We start from the raw sequence: 15,228 nt of genomic DNA on the forward strand, positions 1-15,228 counted from the left end.
TCTATTTATAAACATTTTTCATGTGATATTTTATTTTCAACAACATGTACCATGACCAGGACTTGAAGAGGAAAATGTTAGTTGTGGGGATGTTTGGACTGGCCTTGGGGGTTAGCTGGAAAGATGCTCCTGTGGTATAACATGGTGACACGGAGACAGCTGAGGGGATGCTTTACGTAAATTTTGCTAGCTGGGGTCAGTACTTCAAGCTCTGACCAAGACTGGGTCTTTCACCCTACATACCCTTCTCATTGTGATCCTTATGGCTAGTCACAACAACGAAGATGAAGGGTGATTTGATTAAGAAAATGCTTGTGCCAGGACTCAAACCTGGGGCCACCGGTGACAAGATTGACAGTCCACGTAACTTTATCAGGGCAATGATCGAGCCTAATCGGTACGGGATAAATTGTGCTTACATCTGGTTAGGAGATTTGTATACGTGTAACCTCACATTCTACCCCATATTCACAAAGGAAAAAAAAAAGTGCCTGCACTTGAGTAAATGCAGTAACTGAAATGGCAATGTGCTGGTATATATTATCAATTAAGGTGAGGAGTTACAGTTATGCACCATTTCAATATCGTCGGAATGGGCACTGCTGGGCATATGCAAGGGTATGAATTTCTCCCCATGTTGCAAGTGGGAGCATTTTTTTATGTCTATTATTTAGCTAGACACGATACTATGATGAGCGAGTATTTTTAAAATCCCATGTAGAGAAATAAAACTCAACAACTTCAAGTTGCAGCTAATCAAATGGAAGTTTTGACTTTTCCGCTGGTCAAAATCATCATCAACCAGATGTGTTCCAGTTGATATCTTTTCCTATGCCATCGCAAGTTTGACATTTCCAAGAGATCAAATCAAAAAATACTCCCATAAGCACAGGCATGTCTCCTTGCCTTCTACCACCATCCTGGCTGTGTTGCCTAAACTGATGCTTATAAGAGCTAAATTTCAGCTTAAATGGAGTTAAAACTGACTTTCAAGGAGCTAGATTTAAGAAGGCTGGATAAAGTGCCTCATAGGGTAATTTTAAATGTCAAAGGAGTGGGGTCATTGCTATTACCGTTAGCTTTAAAGTAATGACAATTTATTGTTAGTTTTCTGGCGGCATCTCCCATCTCAATAATCCATCGATGGTCATAAAAATGAAAATAAAAGGATTCTCGGGTAACAATATTATGTCTGATTGATTTGTTGTTTTAAATCCACTTTATGCACAGTAAGGCTAATCGGGACTCGACCTATGTGCCTCCACCAGGTTTCGAACCCGGGACCCCTTGATTACAAAGTGACGATGCTACCAGTGCGCCATGGGGAACAATATTATGTCATCTCCACAGCACTATAAAAAAAGTAGCTGGGGTGGTAAGAAAGAGTGGGACGATGCAGCTAATATAACATCACGTGCAAAATTTCATACACTCACGGCAAAAGTTGGGGCGGGTACCTCAGGTCACAGCCAAACGAGTGCCCGAAAGAGCCAGATCTGGCTCCAAAACAGATAAGTTGGCCAACACTGAATCAGGGGAAGAGCATGCCCTTAACTGCCGATAGTGACCTTCATTTTGTACTCAAGTTTCAGAATTTGATCCTTGGCAGAGGTAAAAATCTAAATGAAAGAATAACTGGACAACAACAAATATACTTAGCTTCAAGATAATTGAATTGTACCAAAGAAAATTTTTATTTTTTTTATTTTACATGTTGAACAATCAAATACTATGCATGTCATGTTTCCTGTAGTCAGCATAATCAAATTATGACACATTGAAAGGTCAGTTAGAAAGTGACTGGAATATGAGCACGAACCAGTGTGTCAATAGCAGTGGTGTGTGTGAGAGAACGACAATGATAAAATGACTAACACACAAGTCTATGATTTGGTTAAGATGCAGTTTCACAGTTTGCTATGTGCATCACTTGAGATTTACTCTCATATTTAGGATTTCCCTCACAGCCTTGAATTCTCTCCACTCAAGCTGCAAGTGCACCTTTCCTTAAACAAAAAACAACTCATGTCACACAAATCACATCAATTAGGCCCATGCCCAGGAGGGGCAGATCTGAGAATGAACAAACAAACAAACAAAATACTGTTCGGGTATGACCACCAATGCTATGGTAGTGGTATACATACAATTATACAGTGTTGCAATATTATGCTCCAAAGTAAGGGAAATAAATCCTCACCAATAGACTTCCTCCCCCCCAAATGTCGCTTACAAACAAAGGCTGTCATTGTGGCCTACAGCTTGGTGCTTACTGTTTACATTCAATTAACAGAAATATTTGAATAATACTGTTTCTGCAAATTAACAAGGTTTTTCCAATTCCCTTACATTTCCTTATTCCAGTGCCACTGAACAGCCATGACAATTCTATGTTTAGAAATTAATATATTTATAATTCTTTTCATGAAAAACATGTCTGAATGTGTGTTAAGGTTTTCGCATCATGACTACAGTTTGAAAACTGTTGGGACATGGATAAAAAAGAATGGATTACCCCGACTAAATCGGGATGTCTCATAGCCTTGCATCAATGGTTATAAAAGTATCAAATATTGCAGACTGTCTCTATCTACAAATAATCTACTCATTTATGAAAGGACAAAATCAAAAATTTTGCCCAATCTGATAAATCAACTATAATTTTGAAGATTTTTATAGGTTTACATTAAAATATTTCATGGTTCGAGGGTGGGCTATGCCCCCCTTTCCACATTTTCAGACCTACACCCCCCAAATTCCTGGATATGGGATTGACTAGATTACAGACTATTTATAGATGTATCAAATATGCATATATCGGCTAATACAGACAAGATTGCCAATTAATTCCAGTCTTAACATTTAACATTCAAGTTCTCTGTACTTGTAATTTCTATAAGCTCACCCATGATGTCCTGTGCTCATTATCAGATCCTTCTGCTTCAGTTTGAGATTCACAGACCGGTGAAAGAACAGATCTTCGGGATCCCTGGACCCTCGACTGCCCTCCGAGAATGCAGAGTCAGTCCTTTCACTGGTCGACGAGGAACCCGAGTCACGCCTTTCCTTCTTTAATGAAGATGGAATGTCAAAGCTGAAAATTTAAAATATCAACTCAGTTTAGGAATGAAATGAGGATAAAAGAACGTATCAGGGTGGTCAGTCTAGGACCATGATAAACGTAAAGTATAATTCCCAGTTTTCAAGAACTTTCCAAAAATTCAAGGGTACAGGCAGACTTTTTAACCTTACGTATTACCACATCTCACCATCCACACAATATATTAAGAATATGAAGGGTTTGTGTGAATCCAATGTATACAAAAATTCTAATATAATTCAATTAAACTACACACACTATGTAAAATATTTCATTTAAGGTGAGGAGTTTACATTTGCAATTTCACACATTGACTCTAAATACATCTGCAAACACGTCACAAGTGTTGTGGGATGTACTAATGTATGAGAAATTGTTAATTGTAAAAGAATTTCAAACTAAAATTTATGTAATCAACTTCAAGATATTTTATCTTGCAATAAACTTACGTCTGTCAGACAGATTGTTCTGCAAAGAACAAAAGGACACTAACATAGTAAATGGATAAAGAGAATTCTGTTTTATTTTCCACATAGCTTTCTTTTCCTTCCTCGATAAAAATAAAAACTAAACTGTGAAAAACTTGCCTCAGGGCATTTATCATATGTATAAATCAAATTGGATTTGGATTAATAAAAGTTGCAATTTTTCACGTCTACTGAGAAAAATTCACGCATAATTCCTGGAATTTAAGGAATTCCCAGTGAGTAGCCACCCTGCATACTAATTAATAAAACTAATAGATTCATGGTGTATCATCAAACTATCAACAGCATCCACACAAAGCAAGAATCCTTCTTGGGGAGGGAACAAAACTGAAAGAGAACAATTAGCCTTCACCTGTAAATATATTTGGGCTGGGCCTACCCATCAGTATCAGAAACTATTGGTTGGAAATTAATTACCAATAGTTTTCTAGAGTCTAATGTACTGGGAATTATGCACAATGTGAAATTTGCATTATTTATTATGGTGAAAAATGGATTTTATTAAATTATTATCTCACGTGAAGGGAGGTATTGATATTTTGAAGGAAATCTATGGAAAATTGATATGGTCTAATTCCAATGGAAAAATTATATATTAAAATTTATAAATATTGTAGACTTCTTCGAATTGTTACAGTACAGTAAGCAGGACTTAATGACAATTCATTGTATTAATAAGACAATATTAATTAGAAACTGGATTGTTGATAAAGATGGCTAGAATTTGGGTATCCAAAATAATTAAATATGCAAAATATGTTTGTTTACAGGAAAGTAGTGATGAAAACATCTCGTAAATATAACACTGGTACCAGCTCAGCTCTGAAATATATATATTTCCCCCTCTAGTATGTTGCAATGGCATGATGTTATATACGTTTACACTGTTTAGAAGCTATTGTACCTTGAGTATGACAAGTTGGAACTGATGTCAACAGATACAGAATCTGTTGCAGTAATTGATGTTTTTTGTCAGACTTCACCATAATGCGATGTAGTTTTTTCTTTTCTTTTAAAAAAAAAGTAAACTCTATACTCAAATCATGTTGTTATCTTTTTTTAAACACCCCGTACTGCAGGAACCACTCACATAAGAAATGACAGGAAGAAGTTATGCACACATGTATCGACATTGATAATAATTTTCAACTGAAATTATCAATAAACAATTACTTGAATAGTTAATGCAATAGCCAATTTTTCTAAGCCATGGTAACATTTAATACAATCTTGGAACAAAATACACACATAGATGAGTTTTCAACATACTGAATCATGTGTAACAGGTGCAGACTAAATATAAAATTTATTCATACATCAAAATCTAAAAAGAAATTCATTGGCTCAGCATCCTTTGGAGCCATGTCCTGTGAAATATCTCACTGGATGACACATGGCGAGTGTGGGTCCCATCTGCGGGACATGTTCTCTGGTTTTTTGAAACTAGGGTCTACTACTATTGCCTTCAAGGAGCTACCCAGTTGCCCTCAGTGCTAAGTAAACAATGAAATTTTGGAGTTAACTGCCAGAGAATCAAATGGAGGATGTTTACACCAAAGATGACATTGCTAACCATTTGGTTACGTGGATGTTCTTTTACAGCATGAGGAACAACAAAGAATAAGGGGCAGATGAAGAGAGAAAAACAGATGACAAATCATTCTTGCAGTTCTCCAAGTTCTGGCAAGGTTTAAGTAATAAGACACTAGCAAATTCCTCAAAGTTGATGAAAAGATATCTTTAGTATTATTCAACTAAGAAAAGCCTCATCTTATAATGAATGATAAAACACTTGAGAATTACCTCCCCCTTTTTTAAAAGGATGATCCTAGTTTCACATTTAATGTTGAACCAAAACAACAATCTATCTGGTATTATATATTATCTATGTATATAAAAATGGATGTGTGTGTGTGTGTGTTCTGGCATAACTCTCGAACGCCTGGCGCAAATTTCAATCAAACTTGGTACACATATCACTTGCAATCTGGAAAGAAATATTGTGGAGGCAAGACACCCCTGGCACCCCTAGGGGTGGGGGTGACATGGAAAAATAATCGAAAACTACCTATATTAGTGTGGAATTCGTAGTTTTCGGAGTCGCTAAGATGAATAGTGACACCCCCAATGCCTTTCAACTCCAAGACACCTCTGGCACCCCTAGGGGTGGTGGTGGGAAGGGAGTGACATGTAAAAATAATGGGAAAATGATCGATATTAGTGTGGAATCCATAGTTTTTGGGGTCACTAAGATGAATAGTGACACTGAAAATGCCGTTCAACTCCAAGTCAATTTTACACTATAGTTAGAAATCATTATTTTCCTGTCTAATAGAAGATTGGGATAAATAAATACCTGGGCAACGCCGGGCAATCAGCTAGTACAAAATAACAAGGAAATTGTGGTTAAGTCAGATAAAAAGTGAAAAATAAAATCTCCCTATTTTATATGCCAAGAGATACCTTCACCAACCCTCTCTATGGTGTCAACAAATGAATGCCCGTAAAAACAGAAAAATGGGTAGTCTTAACAGCAGTCACTGCTTGCTGCATTATTTAATAAAAAAATTAAATCCCATACTAATATGTACACGTTTCTTAAATTGGCAGCAATTCAATAATCCTGCATATTATGACGACATGTAACGGACATTTGACTGTGGTAGCACTGAACACAGCTAATAAATGTTATTTTTTTGGTTTGATGCTGAACATGATTCCAAATACTTAAAACAAAATGTTTCCGCAAAGAATAAATTCACTTACCTTTCGCCGTATATTTTTCGAGACCTCTTCCCTAAAGATATGCGACCTTCATTCATGAATTCCAGGTAACGCTTCCCCTTGCAAGCACGCAACGACTTCCGCCTGGTCTCGCCCGCACCGGGAGACAGATCATCGAAACTATTAGTGTGTGATGTCCTCGTGAAATCACTAGGAGGAGTCGCCCCTTCGCACGAGTCTTCCTGGTTCATTCTGGGTCGACCCCCCTCATGTTCTGCGTAACACTGCGTCACGTCTTTGGCATCCACCTCCTCCAACACCTGTGATGCTTTAACGTCACCAAACGATGCATTGATCTCGTCCCGGGTTGATATTGCACTATCAGTTTCACTAAACTTATCACAAACCTCACTACCTTTGTTCAACGAGTTGAACATCACAGTACAGTTGACATCGTTTTCATCCTTCGAAGCACTAGACGCGGACTGAGAAGAATCAGTTTTATTTACAGACGAACTTGGTTCACTAGCTTTTGTACTACACTCGCTCTCCCTTTTGTACAGGTTGTTATTTACAGTTTCGTATTCTGGGACCAGGCTCCACGAATTCAAGGTGCCTTTCTTCGAAAACAAAGACGTGGACTTGTAATCGGCAACCCCACACAATCTGTCCACTACCCGATCGATAATCTGTTGCTGTGATGCCTTGATCGTGGTCTCTGTGTTAGATTCACAACCTCCACTTTTGTCCTTGCCCACTCCACTCTCTCCGAACTTATCTTTCAACATGCCCATTTGGTTAGCTGCGTGGCTCCTGAGCTTGGTGAACGGCGACATCAAGTCTAACTTCGCTTTATCTTGTGGAGGTCCCTCACTTCCGAAAAACGAATTTCCATTTTCAGGCAGCACCGGATTAGGTTTACTCTGAAAGATAACATAACATGAATCGGCAATTACGAAATAATAATCTCTTTCATATACAGGGTGTCTACCAAAATAACAAATCCAATTTTCTTGATTCTTCATGACATTTTTATTTCTCTTAACATTCATTTAACCGCCCCCTACTTAGGTATAGTTGGAAATTAAGAAAACAGATATTTTTATTCAATGAAAAAACCCTACCACAAGGCTGGTTAAGATGAAAAATGAAGATGCACTTTACCAAGGGACTTGCTTTAATTAATGCATGTAAAAATTAATACTTCAGACTTCACCCTGGATGGGGATTGGCCACATTATTTAATATTTTTACAAAAATTCCCACATACAAGAATGTCATTCTTAAGAAACTAAGTGAATAAATTTTAACCACAACACAATACAATTTTAGATTTCCAAATATTCAATTCTATCAAATCCCAGTACAGGTGTATAACAATGTAAATTCACTATACTGTAAAAAAAGCAAAAATTCTTGACCACAAGCATAATTTCTTGACTTTCTTGAGCTACCTGTTGATTTCCTTGATTTTTTCTTGACTGGTAAGACACCTTGATATAGAGCATGGAATATTACACAACAGTTAAATTCTTTGTAATTGTCCATGTTACCTCACTTGTAAGATTTCATTAGAAAACTGGGCACATTTCTGGATCAAAAGTGGTATTTTTAAATGGCAATTGTTTTGTTAAAATGGTGAATAAACCCCTAAATTTGATTAAACAACCATACTTATTACACAAAATAAACTTTTCCCTTCAAATAGCACATTTATGTAGTTGTCAGAGTATTAAGTTTATTCCTGTGTCAGAGTATTAAGTTTATTCTGTGTAAGGAGTCCATTTTTGCTTCTCAAATATTCACAGCAAAATTAATCAATTTTCCGTGATTTGCATAACTCACAGGATAATTGAGACTTCAAAAAATATTGCATCTCAAAATAAACTCTAAATCGTGTTTAAGAGCTTATTTCACATCTTGCACTTCATTCTGTGACAAAACATGGCAGGAAAATGCTTACAGAAACATGAAAAATAAACAGTGCTATTTCTCATTTCATGTTTCCATCGAAAACTAAATACGCATGCCTCTAACCATCAGACTACACAATTGAAAGAAAGAAAGAAAAAATAGTATACAGATACACTGACTTGATTCAGATCAAATGCGCCAGCTTGAATCTGTTGTTAACTATTAAATAGTAGGTATGGGACCGTAATCGGTACTCTATCGGTATCGGTGCAAAATTCTGCCATTTTGTTGTAATTTTTATGGATAATCTCCATGCTTTAATTTCTAAAAGTAAATGTCCAAATATGCAACTTCTCTTGCACTGCAGTCACATTGAAACAATTTATTAAGGTCAATGAACCTTTCAGGTTCTTCAAGGACCACTTCTAATTTTATATCGGATCGGTAAATTTAATATCGGTACTTTATCGGTATCTGCCAAAATTTCATATCGGCCCATCCCTACTAAATAGTGAATACAGCACATGATTTAAGATCGTATTTAGTGTCACATTTATATTTTTGCCTTTTGAATCTTGGGAGCATATTAATTCACCCTAACTTTTGCCATTGGATTGTGTCTTGACAGAGTCACACAACCAACCCCTTTAATTGCAGCCAGTTTCATGCTCAAATAGCCTCCCTTTGGTCCTGCATTCTTAACATATCCGCTTACCTAGTCGTCGAATCGACGGCCTGTCTGCATGTTCGCTTGCCGTACCTAGTCATCGAATCGACGGGTTCCTGATTTCCGTCACGTAGTTTCTTTTTCATTCAATAGATGGCAGAAGTTGTATGATCTTTTGAATCTATGACGTGTATGTTTGTGCTGCTAAGTTTTTCATACCATTTCAAGCGTGTTCGTTCAGTAATTTCTCATGTAAACAAACCTTCATTTGTTACGTCTTGCAAACATGTTGTGTAAGAATGTTGTAGAAGATTCTGCGATTGAAAAGTTGCTTTTCAATAGCGATGAAGAGGAAAATGTGGATTTTGGAAGTGGAGATGAACACGGGGGTTCATTTTGTGTTAGTGAAATTGAAGAATGTAGTGAAAGTGAGGAAAAGGTGGCAGTGGCAGGAAAAAAATAAAAGATTGAGGAATGGATATGGAATGCAAAGGTGTGTGTGATCAAAATTATTAGGAGAGTTTCTAATTATCTTTCAAGTAAACTGCATATGTGCATAGTTATTACTATACTTCCACTTCAATATATAAAATTTTCACGTAAATTGCTTGGCTAGTTTTCACAATATTTGACATCTTGTCTTGCTGTGCAACCTTCACTGGAGATAGCCAAATTTAAATGGTATTTTAAGGCAAAAAATTTGACATTTAAATGGTATACGGATGGGTTAAAAAGAAGAACATCAAATGCTGGTAAAGATGACAAAAAAGAGAAGCCCCCGTATGGTCAATACCCTGCCCCCTTCTTGAAAATCACTGGGAATGCCACTGATTGTGATCTCACATTACCTCATTATTTGCATGGCTGTCCACCTTCCCATCCAAGCTTTCTTGACCAAACGGTGGACCCTTCCCCTCTTGAGAAACCATTGTTTCCTGCAGGTAGCGTTTCTTTGGAGGCTTTGGTATGGTTGGTGAGGTTGGTGTGCTTGGTGGGGATGAGAGGAGGCTGCTCAGTCCACCAAGTTGAGTCTCGTCTGAAAAATTAAAAATGTTTACATCACCTTTTTTGATTACCACATCACATTATCTACAAATAACTCTGTATATGCAATTTATATTTTAAGTGAAAGTAGAAATAACATTCATATAAATGTGGTAAATATACTTTAAAATGAGACTAAAATATTTTGCTTGGTTGCTTTCATTTCGAGTTTTCTAAAATAAAGAGTGTGTGCAAATTGTCTACTGACAAATGTACAGCTCCATCAGAACTTAACCACTTGCCTGACATTATTTTCCCAAAAATGGTCCATATTTTACAATTTTTTTTATCGTGTGTTCGTAATGTACCAATATCTGCAATTAAGGAACGAACAGTAATGAAAGTCTATTTTTGGGGTCAAATAAGGTCACAAAACTATTCAAAAATCCTCCATACTTATTAACCCGAGTTAACTCGTACATATAAGGAAAGTACTACTAATGTTTGAAAATAGCATATAAACTGTCGAAAATAAAATGTCTTCACATTTTAATGCTGTCCAAGTTTACAGACTATCACACATACTGTCTCATCAAATGTTACCCACACTGTGATAAACCTGAAAGCATGTGTTAACACACAGTGCAACATTGCAATGTGGGCAATAGTATCTTGACTCGCGACGAATTTTCCTTCCTCTCGCATCACTGGAAAGGCGACAACTACATAGTGTCATGGGAATCTGGTAGATGGCAGCAGTACCTCGACAAGCTATCTACACCTTCCACCTAGTGGCCAAAATCGGAATTAACACCTATTAAAGCTCAAACGAGACTGTCCGGGTAGGCAGAAAAATGCACTGTAGTTGTACAATTTTAACGAGATAACCCAGGTAAAGCAAACACAAATTCCAAGTTGACTCAGGTTAATCAGGCAAGTGGTTAAGGAATGGCACTATCAGCATCGATACCTGCACACTTCAATGAATTAAGACATGGATGAAGATTTCTTACATTTAATGTACCCCATTAAATGCAGGCTGATGACCTATGGGACCAACATTTTCAATATTTCTCTGGACTAACTCTTCATATTTCTTTTTTTTTTTTTCTTTTTTTTTTACATACATATGATGTTATGACACTAATTTCAATGCAGGTTTGTTGGAGATCTATCTTTTTTTTTAAAGAGACTGATTTGAATTTATAATACATATATATAAAAAAACACTGAATGATAACTGTTCAATTTCATCTTGGCAGAATGGCAAGAGCTTCTTACAAAGTTAAGTAAAATTTCTTTTTGACATTCCACCTTTACACAAACCCAATTAAAATTGTTTGGACCACACTGACTTTCCAAAGTTTAAATTTCTTCTAACTATGCTTGTTGGGAAGGGGAATGAAAATATTTCACTTACCACACAAAAAGCATGGCCTTTCCACCTGAAAAACAACCTACTTCAACTCTATACGCAAAGTTTTTTCCTTTTCACATTTTTTGTGCATCACTGTACATTTAAGAAGCACATGCCTGAACCCATCCAGGCAAAGATGATTTACAGCATAAAAATCTGTCTGTTGAAGGTTAAATCTGATCCTCCAAATGATAATGGAATGTTCAAAAGGTTCAAAGGTTTTCTGTTTCAATACAACACTTGTAACTTTATGTGGACCATTCCATATATTTATCATTGCTCTCTGTTTGTACAGCCTAGCAGTAGGGTTTAAAATGAAATCTTGACATAATGTGACACTGAACACCTAATCACATATGGGTGCAAAAACTAAAAAGTTAGTAACACAAGACAATATAAAGAAAAATAATAAACATATTTATATATATGTACATAATAAATATATTAAAAAACGTGAATAAGACATTATAAGTAGGGACCTTAATTTTTCACAAATGCGGTAACAATGAAAAATGTTAAATGATGCAAAAAAAGTATTTATGTATGTGCAGTTACATATTCTGAACACACTTGTCATCCATTCAAAATTGCGAAAAAATGCGAACTTTGCATAAAATGCAAATTGTGGCCTTATTCATGAATTTTGACATTTTGTGCTTAAAAATACAAAGAAATGCCACGTAAATCAGTCATTCATATGATTTAGGCTTAAAATGTACCATATTTACAAATGTATAATGCGCATATAAAAGAAAACAACAATATTTGCTTTTCAACAGATGAAAGGAACCACATGTAAATGGACATTTCCCATGATTTTTCACCTTCTGTGGGAATGTCTTGCATCACTGAGCAAAGTAGTGGGATTCTGAAGGGAGCATGCACCTACTGTCACACGGAAGCCACTAACATCAGTATTTGCCATGCGAGATAAATTTTACGTCATCAAGCACAGTGAAGCGATTTTGATGGATATAAACTAAAGGCTAAAAGATTAAAAATCAGCAACTTACGTGTGTGAGTATGAGATTTTTCGTACTACGTTTCGGAGGTTACACTACCTCCTTCTTCAGGTTGAAACGATGTGTAACCTCCGAAACGTAGTACGAAAAATCTCATACTCACACACGTAAGTTGCTGATTTTTAATCTTTTAGCCTTTAGTTTATATTTAATTGTGAGTAATTCGCACATTATCAGTATGATTTTGATGGAGATCAAGTGTGCACCTACCATCAAAATGGAACCATACCATTGGAATAAGTCTCTTAAGAAATAGTGTAACGTAACTTCCTCAAATATAGTTTCCAATGAGTAAAACTGTCATGAACATTCGTAGGCAAAATTTTAAGTATACTTGGCACTTAAGTGTGCAAAACTAACGTGAATTTTTGAAACACTGGAGTAAAAGAATTAACACCACTTTTTTTTTGGGGGGGGGGAATCTAGGTCTCTAACTATAATTAATCCAATAAAAAAATGACCTGGATTCAGAATTCACATTAACTGTTTATTAGTATATTTTTCCATTTAGAATTGATAAACAGCTCATATTGTTGCAACACTTACCTGCCAATTTTCCTGGTGTAATTGGACCACAGGCCAATTGGCAGTCGAGTTTGTGAGGCTTTTGATTTGAAGGTCGAGTCATTAGGGTCCGAAGTGGTGGTGCCGGAAGTTTGTACCACTTAAAATTTGGATTTGCTTTCAGGAAAGCCTCCTTGTACTGTAACAGAAAGAAATGTCAGATTTAGCTTCTGAAATACAGAATCTCCTCAAATTCAACTTCGTGGCATCAAAAATAACTGTTTTTTGATATTTGTACAGGACTACACACTTTTCTCCGGATTCCTTTCTACAACAATAACAATAATAATAATAACACAGTAATCAGTTAACAATAATACAGTAATTAGTCATATTTTAATAAAATCAACTTCAGCCACGTACAAAGGTGACTACAGTGGAACCCCAAATTTTACGTTCCGCGATTTTACATTTTACAAAATTACACATTCAACCTTCATGATCCCAATAGAGCAATATGCTAGAAAATTTTCCCAGATTTTGCATTTTTCTGCATTTTACGTTCTTTCACCTTGGTCCCCTGAAAAACATAAAATCGAGGTTTCACCGTATTCCCTAAGGCAGTGATTTCCAATCGGGGTGTCACGAGGTATTTTAGGGATAAAAATATATATACACACTGCTGTTTGTGAAAATTTGAACACCAAGAAGGATACATGTGAATGCAATTAACTTTATACCACAGTTTAAGTACATGCCAATACACAAATGATCAGGATTATAGAACTGTACATGATCTCTGACCTTGAGAATTCAGTATGGTGTGAAGCCCCCACGTGCTGCAAACAGACAGCCTCTACACATCGTGGCATGGAATCAAAGAGGGCCTGGATATGTTCCTGGGGAATCTCCCTGCGGTTTGTATGCGAGTCCACAAAGCATTAACAGTGGTTGCTGGAGGACCGTGATGAACAAGTTGCCGACCAACCATCTCCCAGACGTGTTCGATGTCCTCGCCACGTGTGGCCGGGCATTGTTCTGCTGAAATATGGCATGTGGAGTTGCCTGAAGGAGGGGCAGTACCTTGGGCTCTAAAACCTCATGATGTAGCAGTTGCTGTTCAGATTGCCTTCAATACAAGAGACGAGATCATTGTTGTATCCAATGGCACCCCAAACCATTACACTTGGCGTTTGTCCGCTATGCCGCTCAACAATGCAGGCTGCCAGATTGCGTTCACCAAGGTAGCATCTAACACGTATGCTGTCATCACTGTAGGACAAATTGAAGCAGGACTCATCTAAAAAAAACTACATTTTGCCACTCGGCACGCCAGCGATGCCGTTCATGTGCCCATTGTAGTCTGAGGCGTTTGTGGTTTCTGGACAATGGAAGTCGACGCAACGGCATGCGTGCCACTTGTCCAGCCTGCAGCAGACGGGGTCGAATCATCGATGCAGACAGATTCACAGCCTTTGCAATGCTCCAGCATCAAGCCAACACTGTGGACGAAGCTGTACGGTCCGTTACAGCCATGCAGACAAGATGGCAGTCATCCTTTGCTGTGGTCACATTGCATGGTCCAGTACCTGACCGTCGCTGCATACGACACTCTTCTATCCACTGGTTCCACATACACATCACTGTCGTAGCAGCATGTCCTAAACGAGTCGAAATGTCATGGTATGACAAACCCCCTTCCTGGAAACCAATCATTCTGCTCCGTTTGAACTCACTCACATACTGACATTGAACCCTTTGACGTCAACGAGGCATACTGGCACTTGGTTTCACGTTTCCACTTCGTTTGATGGCTGTTCACTGAGCTTGGTGTAACACTGACCTTTCCGGTCACACAAGAGGTGTCGCTGCTGGGCCTACGTGTAAGACATCTCTCTGCAATCCAAATCACACACTGGTACACAGTTCTACACATCCTTCGAGTTTGGATTTATTCGGGACATTCTTTCTGGGTGTTGCAATTTTCACAAACATCAGTGTATATTATTAGGAAGTTCGCCAAGAGTGAGGCATCGGTGGCAATTTTTTTGAGTTGGACTGGCAGAGGAGTATCCTAACCTAGTGAAGAAAATAATGGACGTACATTTGGCCTTTTCAATTTCTTATTTGTGCGACCAAGCATTCTCTGCTATTACTTCCGTGAAATTTAGAAATTTCGCACTTACGCATTGCACAATTTAATGGTTCAATCCTATTAATTTCGAAGATCATCTGTCTTCATTCACTAAGGGTACAGCATCTGGAGCGGAGATGGTACCGCGTCACTGCTTTGTTTGTTCCCGGGAAGCAGTAGTTGCAATTTCTCCCATTTGGCAGCGCTGGCATGTGTATCCTGGTTTGCGTCCTCTACTCCCTGTTGTCAGGTGAAGGTTGGGGGGCTGGGCCAT

General features: G+C 37.5%; 1 protein-coding gene across 6 annotated transcripts in view; it reads right to left on the bottom strand.

Moving 5' to 3' along the window:
- Positions 1–15,228, bottom strand: part of bbx (bobby sox) — an 87,434-nt gene that overhangs the window by 26,434 nt on the left and 45,772 nt on the right. For all 6 annotated transcript variants that reach the window (XM_083113590.1, XM_083113589.1, XM_083113592.1 and 3 more), the window contains 4 exons: positions 12,863–13,019; positions 9,742–9,929; positions 6,355–7,235; positions 2,906–3,094 (listed from right to left, as the gene is read on the bottom strand). In XM_083113590.1, coding sequence (XP_082969716.1) covers positions 2,906–3,094; positions 6,355–7,235; positions 9,742–9,929; positions 12,863–13,019 — 1,415 coding nt within the window. The remainder of the gene's footprint in view (positions 1–2,905; positions 3,095–6,354; positions 7,236–9,741; positions 9,930–12,862; positions 13,020–15,228) is intronic.

The sequence above is a fragment of the Lepisma saccharinum genome, chromosome 28 (assembly GCF_977018435.1).
Source record: "Lepisma saccharinum chromosome 28, izLepSacc3.1, whole genome shotgun sequence".
NCBI classification, from domain to species: Eukaryota; Metazoa; Arthropoda; class Insecta; order Zygentoma; family Lepismatidae; genus Lepisma; species Lepisma saccharinum.